Source organism: Elephas maximus, chromosome 25 (genome assembly GCF_024166365.1).
Source record: "Elephas maximus indicus isolate mEleMax1 chromosome 25, mEleMax1 primary haplotype, whole genome shotgun sequence".
Classification (NCBI taxonomy): Eukaryota; Metazoa; Chordata; class Mammalia; order Proboscidea; family Elephantidae; genus Elephas; species Elephas maximus.
Window position 1 is genome coordinate 23,325,447 of NC_064843.1, and position 20,561 is coordinate 23,346,007.

Genomic DNA, 20,561 nt, shown 5'->3' on the forward strand with positions numbered 1-20,561 from the left:
CAGTGCAGACCCAGGACAGGCGTGCGGGGCTTGGGGCTGGATGACGAAGGGCTCTGCAGGCCTGTGGGCACTGCCAAACCTCAGGGACCAGCGGGGTGGGGATGCCAGGTGAGAAGGATGACACTGGGGCCCTGGGTGGGTGTGAAGGCCCAAGGGCCAGGAGAAGGTGAGCCTGGATGTCGAGGGTATGGTCCCAGAAGTAGCTACAGGTTCCTCAGCCTTCTCTGCCCTCAAGACCCTCAAGCATTCTTGGGTGGGTTTCTGTATTTCCTTTTATGAATGAAACAAACTGGCACCAGGAGGGCTGGGATGTGGGAGAGGGAGGCATCAGGGCCTATGTACAGGGGACTTGGAGTGAGTTCAAGGTGTGGCATTGGGGGATGAGGCAGGGAGGGGACCCCTGGTGGAGCCATAATCTTCCTATGTCGTTGGCAGCCTGAGTTCCGCTGCCACCTCAGGGGGAGGGCCCTGGGGTCCACTCAGCCCCAAGAGGCCTGAGTCCCAGCAGTCCATACCAGCACCCTGGGCTCCTCCTCCCAGCATGGTGTGCTAAGTGGGGTGAGGCTCGCGGCTAGGGCCCTGCTCCCGGCCCGAGTCCCGGTCCTTGGCCTCCAAGGAGGACGACGAGGAAGAGCTGGAGCTGTGGCTGCGGCCTGACTGCCGGTAGGCAGCGCTCAGCTCCTGCAGCCGCTCGGGCGTCGGCCCCCACTTGGCGTGGCCTGGCTCGTTCTGCAGGAAGAGCACTGCTGTGTTGTGGACCGCCTTGTAGTGCATTTCCTCCCTGCCGAGCAAAGGCATCGCTCAGGGCGGGCTCGCCTGGAGGCCAGCCCGGCCCTCCGACCCCTGCCTTCCCTGGACACCCACTTCTTGCAGATGTGCTGGGAACCGCTGCGGTACTCGTGCTCGAAGGCGGGCAGGACCAGCTGGTGGCGTTTGAAGCGGCTCTGCTCCATGCGGGTGAGCGCCGGGGTGGGGGGTTCTCGCCACTCGGGGATGAACACAATGAAGGACAGGGGCTCCAAGGAGCTCTCGAGCAGTTTCTGTGGGAGGGGCACAGAGTGGATGTCAGGGTCTGCCCTTCCAGTGGCTGGCAACCTGGCTGGCTGGCCCCCTGCTGACCTAGCAGCAGTCCACCTACCTCGAAGTGCGAGACCGTGGCATCCATGAGCTCCTCGCAGAACGGCGGGTTGGCCTCAAAGGAGCCACTCAGTGGGGAGAAGTCCAGGCAGGGCCTGGGGACAGAGGTGAGCATCTCCAGTCCCTCAGCCAAAACGGGGACCATCACATGGAACACTTGACGAGGTACCCCTGGTCATCTACCCTTAGTGGACATCTCCCTCCTGCCCCACCCTGGGGTGAGGACAGAGACTCTAAGAGGCTCAGGTGCCCAAGTCCATGAGTTAGCTGGTGGAGGCGTGGGGCTTCAAATCCAACTCTGACCCCACTGCCCCCAAAACACAACACTGGGCCCAGGAACCCCCAGCTGCTGAGATTCCCCCGCCCAGCCCCCCAGCGGCCACTTCCTCCTCCTGGAGGCAGCATTATCCTCTCCTGACACCCGTGCTCATCCCCACCTCTAGTCTCTTTAAGTTTTGGGGCTCTGTTACACTTTTCATTCCTCAGTGCCTGGATTAGGCGTTCCTATTCCACACCTGAGCTAATTCCCTGAGAGACACAGCGGCCAGTTAGGGGATGCCACATGCCTACCTACACCTGAGCTAATTCCCTGAGAGACAGAGCGGCCAGTCAGGGGTGCCACATGCTTACCCACGGCATGAGAAAAGCTGAGAGGTTCCTGAGGCCTCACAGCTATATGTGAAATATATGTGGTAAAGGCAGGGAGTACACCCTAGCCTGCCTGGCTCTAAAGCCCTAGAGTATTATGCGGTGACCAGGTGGGCTCCGGGCAGAATGGGGCTAGCAGCCCCTGGCTCTCACCCGCGGGAGCCGAAGTAGCCGTCTGTGTCAGGAAAGGCAGAGCAGTACTGGCGGAAGTAGCAGTTGAGGGGTGAGGCGAAGCACTCGAAGCTGACGCCGAAGAGCCGGTGGAGGGCCTCGAAGACGTGCACGGGCAGTGAGCCCTGCAGGCCCGTGCCCTCGTACAGGCCCACGCCAAACATCATCTGCAGAGTGGCGCAGTCACCATCTGACTAGGCCTCCCCACTCCCTCCAGGGGAGTCCTCCCCCTACTGCCCGGGCCTGTACCTGGTACCGTCGGAGGAGACACCAGACCCGGGGCAGGAACTTCTCAAAGGCGGAGTCATCAATGCAGCTATAGCGATAAAGGAGCCACTGTGGACAAAAAGCGGTGGGTCTCAACAAGGCCCGAGTCCCTCATCTCTGACCTCCTGCTGAGGTCAACAAAGACCCTGGGCCCCAACTTGTCCCATCAGCTAAGATGCTTCTCCCATCGGTGGAGACCTGCCCAGCCCACCCCGCACGCAACTCTTACCAGCTTGCTGAAGTAGTTGCGGCTGACCTTGACCATCTCGCCCTTATACCGTATGCAGACCACGTTGTTCTCCATGTGCATCTCCACACTGGGCATGGGCGGTGCAGACACGGCCAGCCGTACCGGGTAGCAGTACACAAGGCGGGGCTCCACCTCGGCGGCCTCCACCTCCTCTGTGGACAGCGAGAGCAGTGAGGACTGGCCTGCCCAGGCCCCTGCCTGGCTTTGCTCATTCTCACCCCAGACAGCCCAGGGCCCACTGTGTGCTAAGTCTCCAAGTGTGCACTAAAGCCTCCCAGTGATGAAGGGAGGTGAATGCCATTCCACAGAGGAGTCAACCGTGGCTCAGGCAGTAACACAGGGAGCAAAAGTCATTTAGGAGAAAAACAGGCAATTGGCAGGGCAGGATCTGGTGGCCCGCGTCAGCACGCTAAGTATGCAGTATGCCCCAGTTTGCCATCTGGAGAGGGAGCTGGCTTGGGTCTGTGGCCCTGCTGCCTGGCAGGAGCGCCAGGGCTGCCTTTCGTTCACAACAGCTACAGCGCCTGCCTTAAGATCCTTAGGAGCTATACACTTTGAATCCTCACACAACCCCAGGGCAGGCACGACACCTCAGTCTGGGGACTGAGGCTTGAAGCATGAAGCGAACAGAGGGAAACCCAGGTCCACCAACTCTGGCACTCCCTCTAGCATCACCTCTCTCATTCCTGGCCTGTGCTGAAGCTTCCTCACCCCACACTAAAACACCCCTCTTGGGAGGAATGCGCTCCCCAGACCAGCCCATGGCCTGGAGGTCCAGCCTCACTTCTTCCTTCCACCAGGGCCAGGGACACAGAGTAGAGCCATCACAGCCACCCCTGCCCCCCCACTGCCTGTCCCCACCTCCCTACCTGGGATGTTGTTTTCCTTGAGGACGGCAAGGTGCTTCTCACGGATCCGTTTGACGTACTCCAGGGAGATGTGGTAGATCTTGCTGCAGATGCCTTCCACAGAGTCCTTGGCTGCAGCTGAGACGTGGGGGCCGCACTGCCTCCGCAGGTGCTCCAGGCGGTCCTGGGGGAGACGCTACTATCAGGGCTCTAGCAGGCGGCTGAGGGCCTCTGTTGGGCCAGTAGGGGAAGGGCAGGCCCCCATTTTGAAACCTGGCTCTCTTACAAACTGTGTCATTTGGACAAATCCCTTGGCTTCTCTCAGCCTTATTCCTCTACTGTTGAGGGAACATGAAATACTTACCTAAGGTGGTGGTTTGACTATCAGATGTGGTCATTCTGTGTAAGGGTTTACCAAGTCCCTGGCATATAAGTGTCCAATAAATGCCCAGTACTTACTGTGGGCATTAAACTGTGCCCTACCCCATGATAAGGTGCTGGGGAAACAGACTGGGGACAGTCCCAACTTACAAAGTGTTTGCTGTCTGTTGGGGTGCGAGACATTACAAAACGGGGTACTTAGTCACAGCAGCTTTGAAATTTGAGCTTTTAGCTACTTGCAAGGATGACTATAGGCATTTGTAGTTTTGCTGAATCACATGAGCCTGTCGAGTGGAGGTGAGTCCCTCTGGCTAGTGAGCGCACACACCTACCTTGGTCACTCTACGTGTCAAGTGCACAGTTACTAGCGTGAAGTGCCAAACCTGGTCTCTTGTGAAAAATGGCCCTGAAAAGAAAGCCCATTGCTAGTGCTAGTGGAGAAGCTTAAGAAGTGATGGGTCTTGGCCAGAAAACAGAATTATTTGGACACCTTAAGAGAAGGGATGAATTTGGGGGTAGTAGCTCTTAACTGTGATATGAACACACACACACACACAAGAAATAGTAGTCTGTCAATCTGTTTCCAAAAATGTCCTCAAGGGAAATGTGGAGTATTCATTAAGCCGAAGAGGCAGCTACTTGTGTGTGGCCAAGCACAGGATTCCATTAACGGAAATGTATTTTGGGAGAAGGCCAGGAACCTGGGCAAACATCTGCATATTCATGAGTCTGGGGACTGTTGGGCATCAAGGGCTGCCGTGTTGCATAAGAACAAGCTGGGGGCAGGCAAGAGGCTTCTTGAGGCTTCCTGGAGGAAGCGGCTGAAGGACCTTTAAGCTTGCTCTAGCGCCCACTCACCATGTAGTCCTCCTTGGAGGCCGAGTGGTCCTTCCGCAGCCAGCTGAAGGTGTCTTCCACGTTCCACTTTACCACCTTCCTGCTGTCAGGGGATGCACTCCTGCCAGGTAATGGGGAGAGAAATAGGTGGCTCAGCTCTGCACTAGGCTGGCTGTTAAGGTGTCTGTGCCCATACCCCCCGGGGCATGGTAAAGGGCCATCAACCCCCAGACTTTCACCAGAGCCCTTGTGCTCTGCCTCTGGGAGCTGGTCCCACTTCTGCCACCAAGAGCAATGACAGAGCCCTGAGTGACAGTGGGGAAGGTGGCCTCCAATCTACCCCCTCCAGTCACACACCCATCTTGCCTGGGGCACGAGGAGAGAGCCAAACCTGGATTCGATGAGCCGCCTGGCAGCCTCTGCATACTTAAAGAGCAGGCGCTTGGCTTCCTCCCGGAACTTGATTCGGGATAACCTGGGTTAGAGAGCGGGAGGCGTTGGAGCTCTTCTAACAGGAGCCAGATGGCCCAGGTCCTCCCCAGCTGTGGGGCTGTACCTGATGGGAATGTCATTCATGATTTCGCGAAACATGGAAGGCGACACGACTGGTTCACAGTTGCTTGGCAACAGAGGGTCTGATCCTTTGTCTACCACCTTGCGCTCCAGCATCCAGCGGTTGAAAGATTCCCGGGGAGGTTCGATGCCTGCGGGACAGGAGAGCTGATGAAGGTCTGGACCGAGAGTGTTGCCTGGGGCCTGGCACACGTGTAGGGCATTGGGAGTACAATGGTAAGACTTGAGCGCTGTCACTTCAGAAGTTTACATCCTAGACAGCATTTTCCAAAGTATATTCTGAGAATCGCTGGTTTTAAGGTGTGTCAAGTATTAGATTAAAAAAAGAAAAAGGGCAGGGAGTCTTATGTTTCAGCAAAGTTAAGCAAATTTATTTACTAATTATAAGTAATAAAGGCTGTAGTTTATTGAGCACTTATCCTTTATCACGTACTCCTCATAATAATCTGTGAGGTGTAGGCTTTTTACAGGTATGCAGGAGAGCCTGGAACAGTGCCTGGCACACAGTACTATGGACGAGTTGATGACTACTTTCACTGTTACTATCCCAGCCACCCTCGTAGGTAGGCACTGTTACTCTTTCTATTTTACAGATGAGGGAACTGAGGTGCAGAGCTGAGTCCCAGATCACAAAGCCAGCAGTTAGGGGAGCTGGAACTCCAGCAGGTCTGTCCCTTCCACAGCACACACTCTTTTAACCACCGGGCTCCACTGTTCCCTCCTCAAGCCCACCCAGCCAATGTCCCATCCTTCCTAATGGTGGATGGGAACGAAAGAGGGAGGTCGCAGCCCGGGAGCAGTTACCCTCTCGCTGCTGGCACAGCTCCCGGTAGTGCTGCCGGAGCTTCAGGATGAGCTGGGAGCGGAGCAGCTCCACCTCGGGGTGCGGGGGCAGCACCTCCGAAGGCCCCCGGTGCTTGATGACAGCATTGGTCTGGATGTCTAGATCCCAGTACACCCTTGGGACACAGACAGGAGCAATGAGGAAAGTAGCAAACGGAGCTGGTGAAGTGCCCTGCCCACCACCACCAGACCCATAGTCCCAGACAGCCTGGGCATCAGCAGTGGGTGCCCCAAGCCTCACTCAGTGGGCCGGAGGAGAGCTGCCTGCTGTTTATCTTCAGGGGATGCACCCCAAATCTTCAGGGTTGGGGTTCCTGGCACACTGGGGGAGCTGGGCACTGACTGGCTCGTGGGTGTCGCAAGCATTTCAATCTGGAGCAAGAGAATTGCAGAGGCATGAGACTAGGAAGATTAGTGATAGGCTCCAACACTCCAACACCTGGTGACCCAGGGCCGGGCCCCCTCCTGACCATCATGCTGCTGCCCAGCCCTTGCAGGGACCTGCTGGCTGCCTGCCTGAGCTGACTGCTCACTGCCAGGTCCTGAGGGGCAGACACTCACCTTGGCCTTCTTCACACCATTGCCGCTTGGCTGCTCTTCCGAGAGCTGCCGCTTTCGGGGCTTGTTCTCAGCCGGGGGATTGTCCACCAAGCTCGAGTCTTGGGGCAGTGGGGTCGCATTCAGCCCCAAAGGGTCCGACTAGTGGAGGGAGACCAGCAGAGTTGCAACTGGGGCCAGTGGTGTGAGAGCCCCAGTCCTGCGGACTCCTGCTGCCTCCCGCCCCCTACCTCTGCTCCGTGGAGGGGAGCAGAGGAGTCTTGGACTCCACTCCTGCCTGCTACCTGCTAGCTGTGTTGCCATGGCCATGGAGTTACTTCCTCTTCCCTCACCTTCCAAACAGCCACACTGAGCCCAACGTCACCACTGAGAGGACTATTAAATAAGTCCGTGAATATAAACTTGTTTAACGTATCTAGCGTGGGATCAGTGCTCAGCCCGTGTTAATTCCTTTTCCTTAAGAACCAAGACGAAAAGAAAAATACAAGAAATGCTTGATTGTAAAAACATGAGGCCCTTATGGATGGCACTTTCGTAACCTTGAAATTATGTGTTCACACTCATCCATGTGGCCCTGAAGTCAGATCACGGTACAAGTCCTGCTCTGTGAGATCTTGGGTCAGTCATTTCCCCTTCTTTTGCCTCAGTATCTTCATCTGCAAAATGGGGATGCCCACTGGCTTGACTGTGCCCAGTGAAGGAAGTCTGTGCCAACTAAGGGACCTAAAAGCCCCTGTTCCTGCCAGACATTCCATGCCTGTCCTGCCCCATCACACTGCCATTTCAGTCCCTGGTTCACTCTTCTCACCACCTTCGCCTTGCTCACATTCCCACCACTAATTCTCAGAGCAGCTTTTCCTGCCCCACCTCCCCTCCCCCCAGGCCAGTCTTCCCCTGAGAGACTCTTGCATCCACTCTTCTTCATCTAAGTGCCTCAGCTGCAATCCTGTGGTCAATTCGGTCACTGCCTGTCCCCATCCAGCCCTGGAGCTGGACCACATCTGACTCACTGTATCACTGGCCCCATGACCGGCAGGAAGTAGTTCAGTATCACACTCTATCACTGTAACAGTGTTTACTTGTCAGTCTCCCCTATTAGAATGTAGATTCCATGAGGACAAGGACTGTATCTGTCTTGCTTGTCGCTGTATCCCCAGGTCCTGGCCCAGGGCAGCCCAGGGCTGGGGGCATAATAGCTGCTCAGGGTATATTCTGGGAAGCCCCCAGGCTGGCCGGAGACCCGCCTGAGGCTGGCACTCACAATCACGTCGTGCTGGCCCAGTACGGGCATCTCCCACAGGGACTGGTTAGTGAATCGGTTGAAGTAGTAGGGACGGTTCTCCCTCCTGCTCCAGCACTTCTCCCAGCCAGCATGTACCAGCTCCTCTGCAAACAAGCACGGGGCCCAGCCATGCTCAGAGCTGCTCCCCAGTGCCTTTGCTCCCACACCACCCCACCACTGCCCCCTGCCAGTACCTGGGAGGTCCTGCACCAGGCGGATGGGCTTTGGAGAGCAGGGCTGGCTCTGATTGGAGGTGCCTGGGGAGTGACTCAGCAGGGATGCCTCCTCCCGGGGGCTGCCGTGATTCTCATTGGCCATCTCAACACCCACACAGGACCTGCCATACAGAGGACCAAAGGGTGTCAGGGCCAGCAAGGCATGTAGGTCAGTTCTACCCCCACCCACCCACCAGTCACAACCCCGTGACCACCCTCAGAAGGGTAGAAAGGAGCCCTGGGGTCTAGATTGCAGTTCCCTCACCTATAAAATTAGTTCACTCCCGCTGCCTGGAATCTTCCCCCAGTTCTCTGCTTGGCTGCCACCAAGTTCACCCCCCCCTGAAAGCCTTCCTTGATTCCCCATGCTAAGTGGTCTGAGCCTTTCCTCAGGACCACGAGCACGTCCATCTTAGCACTCACGTGATCTGGTCTGTCAACTCGGTGTGTCCCCCCAGTACACTGTAGCCTACCAGAACTCCCAAGACTAGAAATTGGGTGCAATATAACGCTCTCTCCAGTGCTTAGCATGGTAACTGGCTCCAAGAAGAGCTCAATTTATTCTGCAAGTATTTACAAAGCACCAAGAGTGCCAGTCAAGACAGAACAGGGCCTAGCCTTGAGATGCTATTCCTACAAGAGGGAATAGTCATTCCTTCCTGTCCTTGCGGCCGTGCAGTGAACTGGAACTGGAACAAAGCACAGCTAGGGAGGGAGCACGGGATCTAATTGGGTGCCCCACTATACACTAGAGGGCAAGAAGCAATCTGTTACTAATAGAACCAGTGGGACTCAGAAAGAATATCTAATTCAGGCCTTCATAATCCCCAGGTGAAAATTTACCTGAAGTACCAGCAAGGAGGTCAGCTCCTTTGGATTTGTATTCCCTGCCACCCCCACCCACAGCACAGCCGGCATAAGCCTCAACCTCAATGTGCTTCCCACCCTGGGGGAGCTGCGCTCCTGGGAGGCCAAATGAGATGGGGCTGGTGATGTGAAAGCTGTTTTCAATATGTCACAACACCCAAAAGAAATCAAACATTTACCCACAAAAAGACCACAAAGCCAAGTTTAAACATCAATTATCTTTGCTTGCTGAAACTTTATCAACTCAGTGTGGTCACATTATCTCTTGCTGATCAGAAGCTCTGATTGGCTGTTGACGACATGGTAGGAATCGTTGGGACACTGATTTTTATTTTACACTCGATTATAAACGTTAATTGTTAATTTAGAACGGGAAAAATGGTTATGTCATAGGTACAGTCTGGCAGATAAAAATGCAGGAGGCAAAAGGACACATATACAACAAAAGGGGTTTCGGTAACAGACAGGTCTGGAATCCCTGACCAAGGGGAGAAAAGAAAGACTGTAGCTGCCTTGGTTCTCTTGGGGAGGAGGGAATCCCGGTGCCTTGGGGGCTGAGCCCACAGGTTTGAAGGTTGAATGAGGTCCCCCTCTCTCTCACCCTCTGGGGTCTGCAATGCTAGCATGAGAGGGTTTTCTTCTCTGGCCGGATGGACCCCCCGTCACAGGGTCCCACAGAGGCAGAAGGGAGGCCTGCAGGAAGGCTCAGCACAGATGACTGGGCTGGTCAGCAGTGGAGTGGACGGGGGCTCAGGGGACTCCTTGCGTCAGCAGCTGGAGAGCAAACAGAAGGAGAGAGTCACAGACCTGTGAGATGGCAAAGGACGGGGACAATAGGAAGGCGGCAAGGGCACAGAGCAAGGAGGGAGGCCCCAGGACAAGGACAACAGCAAGAGGGGCAAGGCCACAGAGCAAGGTGGGAACCCCCGGGATAGGGTAAGACACACTGCGGGGGCATCTGGCGATTCAGGGGATGAAAATGGTACTTCTCAAGCTGTCCAACCGACAGGGATTCCTAGTTACGGCAGTCTCACAGGGCCCCTGTATTCAGAAGGGCCCTGCACTTGGCTAACCCTTTGCTGTCACTATCTGGAAATTCTTAATAGTTTTTCAACAAAGGGCCCCATGCTTTCATTGTGCACCGGCCCTACAAATTTTGTACCCAGTCTAGCCAACCAAAGTACCCGTTGTTGTTGTGTGCAGTAGAGTCAATTTCGGTGCACAGTAATCCTGTGTGACAGAGTACAACTGCCCTATAGAGTTTTCTTGGCTGTAATCTTTCTGGGAGCAGATCGCCAGGTCTTTCTCCCACGGAGCCTCTGGGTGGGTTCAAACTGCCGACCTTTTGGTTAGCAGCCAAGCGCTAAGGTATTGCACTACCATGGCTCCTTAAAAGTACCCCTAAGATCAGAGAAAAACACACATCACAGATCTGGGGCCACGGTCCCAAGCGACCCACATAAAGTGAATAACGTCCGTAAAAAAAAAAAAGTGCAAATGCATTATATAGCACATCTTGTTCATGTTTATTTAAAAGTCTTTTTCCCCAAGAAATATTCCGTGACACTGATGCACCAGGAGGTAAATTAACTGTGCAGAAGAGGCACAGCTAGCGAGGCCAAACGGAGCACTGCCGTTTCCAACACTGTCTGTGCATCACAGTCGCCTGGGGCTTGTCAAAAAACTGAGTCCCGTGCCCCAGTCTAAATCTTATGACTAAGAAACGGGGAAAGGAGGTACACAAGAACTTGTATTTTTTTAAATGCATCCCAAGAGTAGGACCGGGAGACAGCACGGCTTTTTCACTTTACACCGTTTGAAGATTTTACCATTAAAAGAAAAAAAAAATTTTTTTTTTTAATTCCCCACGTGATTTGAGTGCAGCAGGTCTGTGGCCGAAGTACCAGCTCTGGAGCTGGACAGACTCGGATTCCAGACTCTTCTGTGCTTTCAGGCTTATAAACCACAATCATTCGACCTCCTTGGTTTCTATGCGTAGAGTCCAACACATTGAACATTCTCAGTAAGAGATAACTATTTCTTAAGATAACGTTTTTATTCATTCTGTGGCTTCCCGACCCCCACGCATACCGCAATCTCAGAGGTGCAGAGCAGCTTAAGGATAAACAACTGTATCTGCGCAACCCGAAGAACCCACCAGAAGAAGGGAGTCCGATTCCGGGATTGGAGGAGAATGGGGCGGGAGCGTCTCAAGAATGGGCCAATCAGAATCCTTCGACCCCGCAGGGAGGAGTCAAAGGGCTCGCAAAGCGCGCAGGCGCGCGAACGATGCGTGAGGCGAGCTGCAGCGCGCGTGCACCTCTACCTCCCCCAACCTCAGCGGGGGCGGGTTGTTTGGCGCGCGCGCGCCGGCCCATCTCCCGGGCTCCGCCCCCCGCCCCGCCGCGCGCTCCCGCCCCCGGGCTGAAGCGACTCAGAGTCGGAGCCCGACACAAAGACGGTGGCGGCGGCAGCAGCGGAGGGGCCCTAGAGGCCGCTCCGCCTGCGCTCTCCGGGCCTACCTTCCCCTCCCTGGCCACCGGCCCGGCCACCCATCCGCGGGCCTAAGATGGCGGCGGCGACAGAGACCGGGCAAGCGACAGCCGCAAGCGGAAAGCGCCGGAGGGGCCGCTGCCTCCCGGCATCGGATCCCCGGAATCTGGCGCGGCTCGCGGCGGGACCATTACTTCCTGGGGCCCTTACCTGCCCGGAGCGGACTCGAGGGGACGCGGCTACACGTTCTGCTCGACCGCCCGTTTTGCCGCCTCCGCCTCGCCCTCCCCAGCGCCGCTGCCGCCATTTTGTGTCCCGGCCCGGGACTCCGGGCTGCGCATGCGCTGGTTCCGCCTCTGAGGGGCCTCGTCGCGGCCGCGCCGCCATCTTGAGTGTGGCAGGCTTTTCAGACCTTGCTTGCTTTGGCCCCCTCCCCTTCCTCCCCTTCTTCTCTGCTGCTCCCTCCGGGTCTGGGAAGTGGGGAAACAGCTTTTCGTGCCCTGGGGTGTGGACTGAGGGAGGGAGGAGCACACTCACACCCTCCTTGCCTCAGTTTCCCCCGCCTGCACACCCCAAGGGATTGAAAACCCGGGTGGGCGGTCCGCCAGCAAAGTCGGACTGAGTGTGCGCACCAGGGGGCTCGGGGCTGCTGCGGAGCCTGTTGGGGCTCGGACTCTGCCGCCGGCCCGGGGGCGGAGCCGGGTGACGTCACAGCTCTGGACCTAGGGGTCCCGGGTCCAAGCCCTGGCGAGGCTTCGTGATTTCCGGCGGGCTGCTTTCTCTTTCTGGGCCTTTGCCCCGTGGGTGCTCAGGAGGAGTTTCCAGCCATTTCGCTTGTTCAGGCTTCAGGCTCGTCGAACTTTTCTCCTGTAGTGAGGCTGCGCAAGTGCTCTTGGGTAGAAGAAAATTAAATCTTGCAGGGGGGACACACAATAAAGAGGGCTTTTGGCCTGGTTGGGACTCTAAACAGAGACCGTAGGCGGCCTTAGGGTTAGCGCAGCAGCAGACTGGCAATTCTGGGTGCCCAAGCCAGCAGGCGACTCAGGATGGCAGCTCTACCTCCGTCTGGATTCCCAAGTAAACACACCTCCCAGTGGGAGTTTCCAGGGAGGGGAAGGTTGCCACCTGCTGTCCGACTGCTGCTGGCTGTGTGGAAACGGAGGCTGCGTGACGTCGTGGTGTCGTGGTGCCTGGTCCCGTGCAGCTGTGTGTGTGTGTGCGCGCGCGTGTGTTGGGGGGAGGAGTGTCAAAAGCGGAGGCAGTAGTATGAATGGTAGTTAAGAATGGATTCTCCTCAGTCTGATTGGGTTCAAATCCCTGCTCCTCCGCCCAGATGTATGACCTTGAAGGAGTTGTTTGACCTTTAAGCTTCGGCTTCCTAAGATGGAAGGTGATAAGCCTGCCCACCTCATAGAGATGGCGTGAGAATTAAATGAGATGCATGTAAAGTACTGGTAATGGTAACTGGCTCATCATAAGTAATAAATGTATCATCACTTCACAGGTTTGTGGTGCAGATTGTTCTTAGATTTGAGGTGTAGCAGTTCTTGCCCCTGCAGAGCTTACATTTCAGTTGGGAAATTTAATAATCTACATGGGGGACCACATGTCCTTTGCCTGAGACAGTCTTAGTTTCTGCTTCTTGTCCTGGCATAATTAATATTGCCTCCTTTCTCAAAAGTGCGCTCTTTTGGACAATAAATTATTATTTTTTTTAGGCCTACAAAATGCCCAGTTTTATAAGCTCTCCAGCTAGGTCTTAAAATAACCTGTAAAAGCCGTGTAGTAATCGTTACCTGTTCTTTTGTTTTCAAAATATTTTCACATTCATTGTTGATAATCTCTTAACAATCGATAACCAAGCACATCGCATGTGCTTATTTCTTTGTTTTACCATGTAATCCTCTGCCAAGAACCTCGTTAGTAGGAATTATCTCAATTCTACACGTGAAACGCTGGTGGCAAGGGTTAAGTACTGGACAGCTAACCAAAAGATAAGTGGTTCAAGCCCACCAGCCACTCCAAGGGAGAAAAGACCTGGTCATCTGCTTCTGTAAAGATTACAGCCTAGAAATCCTATGGGCAGTTCTACTCTCATTTCGGGTCGCTATGAGGCAATTGTAACGGGTTTGGGTTTTTTTTGGTATGAGTCAGAATGGACTCAGCAGCACACAACAACATATAAGGAACCTGAGGCTGGATTAACAGGTAGGGATAAAATACTTGTCCAGGTTTAGAAGTAGCCATGAACTAACAGAACGGGGATTTTAAGCTCAGGGTTCCCAATGCCAAAACCCAAACCTGGTTTCATAAAACCACACCACTTTCCTCTTTAATGGAGAAGGGAATCGACTCGGGAAGTGACTTGTCTGAGCTCACACAGTGGTTCTGGACGTTTCACTTCAATATCTTAAAAGTTTACTCAGTATGTTAAAAATTGCTTTTCACTTTCACCTCGATCCTCAAACTTGTTCCTCGTGAAATGTATTCCTCATCTCGTCTTCCGCATATAGTAAAAAATCAACCTTAACTTCTCTCTGTCCTCATTTTCACTACCTTTGATCAAGTCCCATTTTTTAAAATTTTTGTTGAGAATAACACAAAGTGCATAAAACATAAATGTAAACCCTAACAAATGTAAATATAAGGCATAAATGTATTTCATGAAGAGAATACTCAGGTAATCATCACTCAGGTCAAGATACTGAATATTACCACCGGGTAAATTTTTTTAATCACAGTCCTATTATTTTTGTGGTCATGACTTCCTTGTTCTTGTAGTTTTATCACCTGCTCATGCATCCCTAAACACTATAGTTTTGCCTGTTTCTTGAACTTTATGGAATTATATAGTAGTATTTTCTGTCTGGCTTCTTTTGCTCAACATCATGCTTGTGTCATCCACGTTGCATGGAGGAGCTGTGGTTGGTTCGTTTCATTGCTGTATTCTTTTCCACTATATATTGTTGAGAGATAGATTATATATTATATACGTACATACAATTCATATATACAAGTATATGACATATATACAGTAATTTCTAGATTATTACAATAGTTTCCAAGCTAATCTTCTGGGCCTTGAGCCTTGTTCCTCTCCTAGTCCATAATCCACCCTGCAGCCACAGGGGATCTCTTTATATCTGGTCATATTGCAAATCTGATCAAATCATTCTGTGCTTAAAACCCTTGAATGTCTCCCTGTTGTCCACAGGATAAAGTCCCAAGTCCTTAACTTGGCTTACAAGACCAGAATTACAAGACGCTTATTCTATGAGGGCTACTATGGTGGAGTATTTACTGTGTACCAGGCAGTGAGCCAAGCACTTCACATAAAAAAAAAAAAAATACATTCATTTTATTCATGATCTAAACCCTCAAACCATCTTTCCTTCATCTGGTCCCAGCCATCTTGAACTACTTGTAGTTTCCCTGAATGTGCCAAGTTCTCTCTTGGCCTATGGCCTTTGAATATGCCATTTACTCTCATTCTTCCACCCCTTTGCCTACTCATCCTTCAAGTCTTAGTGTAGATGTCACCTCTACCAGGCAGCCTTCCCTGGGCTCACCCCACCCCAGGCTAGGTCAGGTCCCCTCTGTGTTCCCACAGTAGCCTGTGCTCATGGTGCATGTCCATTTTTTTGTCACTACCCCACTAGGCTATGGGCTGCTTAAGGGCAGGGCCAGGGCTTGCTCACCCCTGTGGCCCCATGTCCGGGGCTATGCCTCACCCCGTGTAAACATTTGTTGACTGCAGACAGAGGGCATTGGGTTGAAGTCTGAATGACTTTTTAAGGTACCCCTGTTCCTATTCCCGGCTCTGGTTTCTGTGGTGGGAACACCAGTGCAGCACCCTTTGGGCCACCAAGAACAGCAGAATTGCTTCCTATGGCAGAGTCTGCCAGCAATCTGGAGTCCTCCTCTTCCAAGATGGGGATGACCAAGTTGAGCAACAACCCAGGGGTCTTCACACACTCCAGCATCTTTTCTGGAAGCTTCACTAGATCAGCAGATCTGGGCTGGGAGAGGAGGTTGGAGAAGTAGGCTCCCTTCAGCTGGCTTTAGAAGGGCTTAGTTTTCTGCTCTGCTGTGGCCATCTTGAAACGCTTAATAATTTTTTAACAAGGGGCCCTGTATTTTCATTTTGCATTGGGCCCCAAAAATTATGTAGCCGGTCTCGTCTGGGAGCCAGCTTCCAGGGCCTCTGAGGACCCCAGCCTCAACTCAGGACAAAGCCTAGCCTCCAAGTTAAAGCAAAAACATATATATACAGGCCCACGTTGCCGCATACCTTAACCCCCTCATTCTTTTCCACCCCCTCATTCATATATATATGAATATAGCAAGAAGCAGCTGGAAGGGAACCATACATTTCATCCCCTGACGTCCTGCTGTGGGTTGCCCCCACCCACCAGCCTGGGCTAGAGCTGCCCACAGACTGTTTTGCAGTTTAACCCAAAGGTAGTTTCCAAGGCATGTTGGCCTGACCAGCAGAGCCAAGGAAGGGAGGAGTCCACCCCAAGACTGTGGTTCCCACAGGGAGGGGCTCCCTGGTCATTCTGGGACCAGATGAGAGATGCCATTCAGGCCAAGAATAGCTGAAGGGAACAGGGAGGCTCCTTTGGTGTTCCAGGCCCTGTTAGTGTCTGATGTGGTGCAGATGGTCCCTTCCTCCACCTCACATAGCTGGGCCCACTATGTGCTGAGGCCTTTCTGAGAGCTTCGAGAACAAGTGGTAATTAAGACAGGCCCCTTGTTGTCAGGGAGCCCACAGAGCTGCAGGGGAGGCAGACTCTCAAGCAAACCCTCTGCTCCAGTGAGGCAAGGTCCCTGAGGGCAGGCGCAGGGCTGTGGGAACACAGGGGAGATGACAACGAGCTGAATCTTACTGGAAGAATAGAATTTCCCAGGTGGGCAAGAAAGGGGACAGGTACAGCATGTGGAAAGGCCTGGAGATGTGGAAAGGTATGGTGTGTTTGGAGAACTGGCCAGCCTGAGCATCTCCAGGGAATGGGAGGTACGGGTCTGACCAGGGCCTTGGAATCCAAATTCAGCCCCTGTCCTGGGATAGTAGGAGCCTGTTGATACAGTGGTTAAGTGCTTGGCTGCTAACGGAAAGGTTCATGGTTTAACCCTACCAGCTGCCCTGCAGGAGAAAAGACCTGGTGATCTGTTCTTACAGCCTAGGGGACATCCCAGTCAATTGGCCTAATAACATATGCTTAGTGCTCCTGTTCTACCACCTAGTTAGTTGTGTAGTGCCTGGGGTCTTAAAATCTTGCAAGCAGCCATCAAAGTCACGATAATTGGTCTCTACTTGCCTGGAGCAACAGAGGAAGAAGGCAAGTCAGGAATAGGAGGCTAATTGCCTCCATGAACAACTGCCTCCTTTGCCGTGAGACCAGAAGAAGTGGATGGTGCCCAGCTACCACTGCTGAGCATTTTGATCAAAGATTTTACAGAAGAATCCAGATCAAAGGGGCACCATAGAGAACAGAATTTCAAATGCACATGGACTCCAAAGTTTCTGGAGCCATGGGGGCTGGATAAACCCCTGTTAAAATCTTAAACCAAAAATAAGTATTCTCAAAACCAAACAATAGTTTAGCTTAACTAGTAAAAAAGTTTTGCCTTGGGCATTGTGCTCTTTTAAGAATTATCTATCTGTGATCAAAGTGACAAAAACAACTCAAAAGACTAGATAGGAACCTTAAGGGGCAGTAAGATTGTTAATGAAGGAGGAACAATTCAAAACGGAGGGTAAGAATAGTTGCACAACTTGAAGAATGCAATCCATGTCACTGAATTGTACATGTAGAAACGGTTGAATTGGTGTATGTTTTGCTGTGTGTATTCTTAGTAACAATAACAACAACAACAAAGATTACAGCCTAGGAAGCCCTATGGGGCAGTTCTACTCTGTCATAGGGAGCACTATGAGTCAGAATGGACCCAGTGGCACACAACAACAACCTGGGTTAGTGCTCAGCATCCCCACGTGGTGTTGGGGTCATCTCAGGGGGTGGGGAGCATTTGTGGTGGTTCCCTTCCCCTATTCTCTATAATTCCCATTTTTGTACTTAGGGCAGAATGGCCAAGAGCCAAGATGTTTACCCCAATACAAGCTGCGTCTGCAGAATTCAACCCCACACTTCTCAGAAAGAAGCCAGGGTGACAGCTGGCAGCTTCCCAAATGTCTGAGATCAGAGGAAACTTTGATCTACAGAAGAGAGGGAGGAAGACACCCACTGAGCCTGGGACCCAGCCGAAGGGTTCTTAGGACACTTGGCTTCTAACCCAGAGGTCTCCACCTTGGATGGGAAAACTTTCAACAGCTTTATTGGGGTCTAATTTGCATACTAAGAGATCACCCCTTTCAAGTACACAATTCAGTGATTTTTAGTGAATTTACAGAGTTTTGCAACCATCACCACAACGGACGTTTTAGAACATTTTCATCACCCAAAAAAATCTCTGGTGCCTAGTTACTGGCAACCCTTGTTCCTATCCCCAGCCCCAAGTAAACCACTGCTCTGCCTTCTGTCTCTATAAATGTGCCTTTTCTGGACATGTCATGGAAGCCCTGGAGGCCTGGTGGTTAAGAGCCATGTCTGCTAACCAAAAGGTCAGCAGTTCGAATCCACCAGGCACTCCTTGGAAATTCTTTGGGGCAGTTCTACTCTGTCCTATAAGGTTTGCTATGAATCCGAATCGATGCTCGACGGCAACAGGTTTGGACATGTCACGTAAATGGAATCATACAAAATGTCATCTTCCACGTCTGACTTCTTTCACTTAGCATGACGTTTTCGAGGTTCATCCATTTTTTTTTTTTTTTTTTACCAGTAGTTAGATCCTTTGTATGGCTGACTAGTGTTCCATTGTATGGCTATATAGTACCATGTTTTGTTTATCCATTCATAGGTTGATGGATATTTGGATTAGTTCTACTTTTTGACTAGTATGAATAATGCTGCTGTGAACATTAACGTACCAGTCTTTGTGTGGACTTAACGTTTTCATTCTTCTTGGGTAGATGCCTAGGACTGGAATTGCTGGGCCATACAGTAAATTTATGTTTAATTTTTTAAGAAACTGCCAAAGTGTTTTGCAAAGCAGTTGCACCATTTTACATTCCTACCAACAATTTATGAAGGCTCTAGTTTCTCCGTGTCCTCACCCACACTTGTTATTCTGTCTTTTAAATTATATCCAGCTGAGGAGCTTTTAAAAAATATTCACCAAAACCCGGTCCCCATCGCAGGCCAATTAGATAAGAATCTTAAGGTTTGGGGCCCTGGCATAGTTGTTAGAACAATAAAAACTCCCTACTTGTAAAAGCTACTAATGTACAGGAGTCCTTGCGTGGTACGAACGATTAATAAGCGTGGCAGAAGTACCTCAGAAGAAAGGCCTGGCCATCTACTTCTGGAAAATCAGGCATTGAAAATCCCATGGAGCACAGTTCTACTCTGACACATCTGAGTTGGAGTTGACTGAGTGGCAACTGGTTAATGTGCCTACGACTTGAGAACTACTGATCTAACTTCAGGCCTAAAGTTCTGTCCTAAGGGCCCCTGAGAGCAAGTTCAAGCTCACCAGCAGCTTCTCCCACATTAGGAAACACCTTGGTTTAGGGGCAGGAGACAAGCCCCTTCCCCACTCCTAAGAAAATTCATGTGTGGTCTCAGGACAGTGGGGCCTGTCCCAAGGGGGCTGGGGAGTGGGTTGGGTCAAGTAAACCTGATTCCAACACAATCAGCCGGGATCCTGAGGGGCACCTCCCATGACCTTAGGGATCACTTAGGCCCTTAGGCCCCCCGAAGAGATTAGGAAACCATACATTCTTGGCTGCAGACCAGCTACCAGAGAAATGTGAGGAGATGGGTGGTGCCCTCATGAAGCAAAGGCAGCTTAGAGGCTCAGGGGGAAATTAGGTCAGAGCCACACACTCCACGATAGATTCTACCCCTTTTGCAGGGTCTTCGGATGACAATAACCACCCATTCTTCAATTTAACAAAAGTCTAGTGAGCACTTTTCCTGTGCAGGCACTCTGCTGGGTACTGGGGACACAGCCATGCATAAAAGAGGCTTCTGCCCTCGTGGAGCTTACCATTTACTGAAGGAAACAGGCAATAAAGAAGTCATCAATGATGGAAAAACTGGGGAATGGATAAGGGCAATGTTTGAACAACACGATAAACGTAATTAACGTCACTGAACTGTACATGCGAAGACTGCTGAAATGACCCTTGTTTTATTACATATATATTACCACAATTAAAAAAAAATGACACAAACAGATGACAGATAAATGATGAAGAAGGGTCTTCTGTGAGGGGTAGCATTTGAGTAGAGATCTGAGTGAATCAAGGAAGCTAACTATGTACGCAAAACTCTGTACATAGATGTATCTGGTCGAGGGAAGAGTTAATAGAAAGACCAAGGCTGAACAGGCTTAGTGTGTTTCAAGAGCTGATAAAAGATGGGGTTGGGGAAGAAGGTAGGCAAGAGCTACATCACCTAGAATCTTTCAGGGGCCATGGAACAGAGTGCAAGTTTTATTTTGCTTGTTATGAGGAGCCACTGGAGGGTTCTGAGCAGGGTTGTAAAACGCAGTGGTTTCAAAGTTCACTTTGGCTGGTGCAGGGAGAACGGGCCTATAAAGGTGAGTGAGGCCGGGAGATGAGGCAAGTTTTCTAGATAAAAGATGAAAATGGCTTAGACTAGTGTTGGCACAAATGGTAAAAAGTGTATAGATGTGGGACATCTTTTTTAGTTAGAAACACCAGGGTTTGATGACTTTGGGCATAAAGGGATAAAAGGAGTCAAGGATGACTCCTATCTTTTTTGACTGGAGCATCTAGGTAAAAGATGGTACTGTGATCTGATATAGAGAAGACTAAGAGAGGAAAAGACTTTAGTACCAGAGGGTGGAGATGCTAAAATATGGACCTAGCTGGGTGGAAGACAGGAAGGAAGCCAGAAGGCTGTGATGTCCTCATGATTCCAAGGCTATGGGGTTGGCACTCCTTGTTAGGTCTTAACCAAAGAGTTGGTTAATCCACAATCTCTGTTATGCTGGGACTCCAGAGACCATAGCATTAGGGCATCCTGGAAAAATTTAAGATGCTAGAATATGTTGGCTGCTTCTTGCAAACTTTAGGAAGGTCCTGGAAAAAAGGGATA

General features: G+C 51.7%; 2 protein-coding genes across 2 annotated transcripts; one reads left to right on the top strand and one right to left on the bottom strand.

Moving 5' to 3' along the window:
• Positions 1–549: 549 nt before the first annotated feature.
• On the bottom strand, positions 550–11,672 carry PCIF1 (phosphorylated CTD interacting factor 1). Its single transcript, XM_049869035.1, has 17 exons — positions 11,581–11,672; positions 9,479–9,651; positions 7,990–8,132; positions 7,775–7,899; positions 6,517–6,654; positions 6,197–6,327; positions 5,917–6,071; positions 5,096–5,243; positions 4,931–5,014; positions 4,561–4,660; positions 3,343–3,505; positions 2,453–2,625; positions 2,206–2,292; positions 1,939–2,123; positions 1,139–1,232; positions 865–1,040; positions 550–781 (listed from the first exon to the last, which is right to left on the bottom strand). The coding sequence occupies exons 3-17, from the start codon at positions 8,111–8,113 to the stop codon at positions 550–552; spliced, it is 2,115 nt and encodes a 704-aa protein (XP_049724992.1). The 5' UTR covers positions 8,114–8,132; positions 9,479–9,651; positions 11,581–11,672.
• Positions 11,447–12,096, top strand: LOC126067832 (putative uncharacterized protein FLJ40606). Its single transcript, XM_049870090.1, has 2 exons — positions 11,447–11,762; positions 11,948–12,096. The coding sequence occupies exons 1-2, from the start codon at positions 11,447–11,449 to the stop codon at positions 12,094–12,096; spliced, it is 465 nt and encodes a 154-aa protein (XP_049726047.1).
• The last annotated feature ends 8,465 nt before the right edge of the window (positions 12,097–20,561 follow it).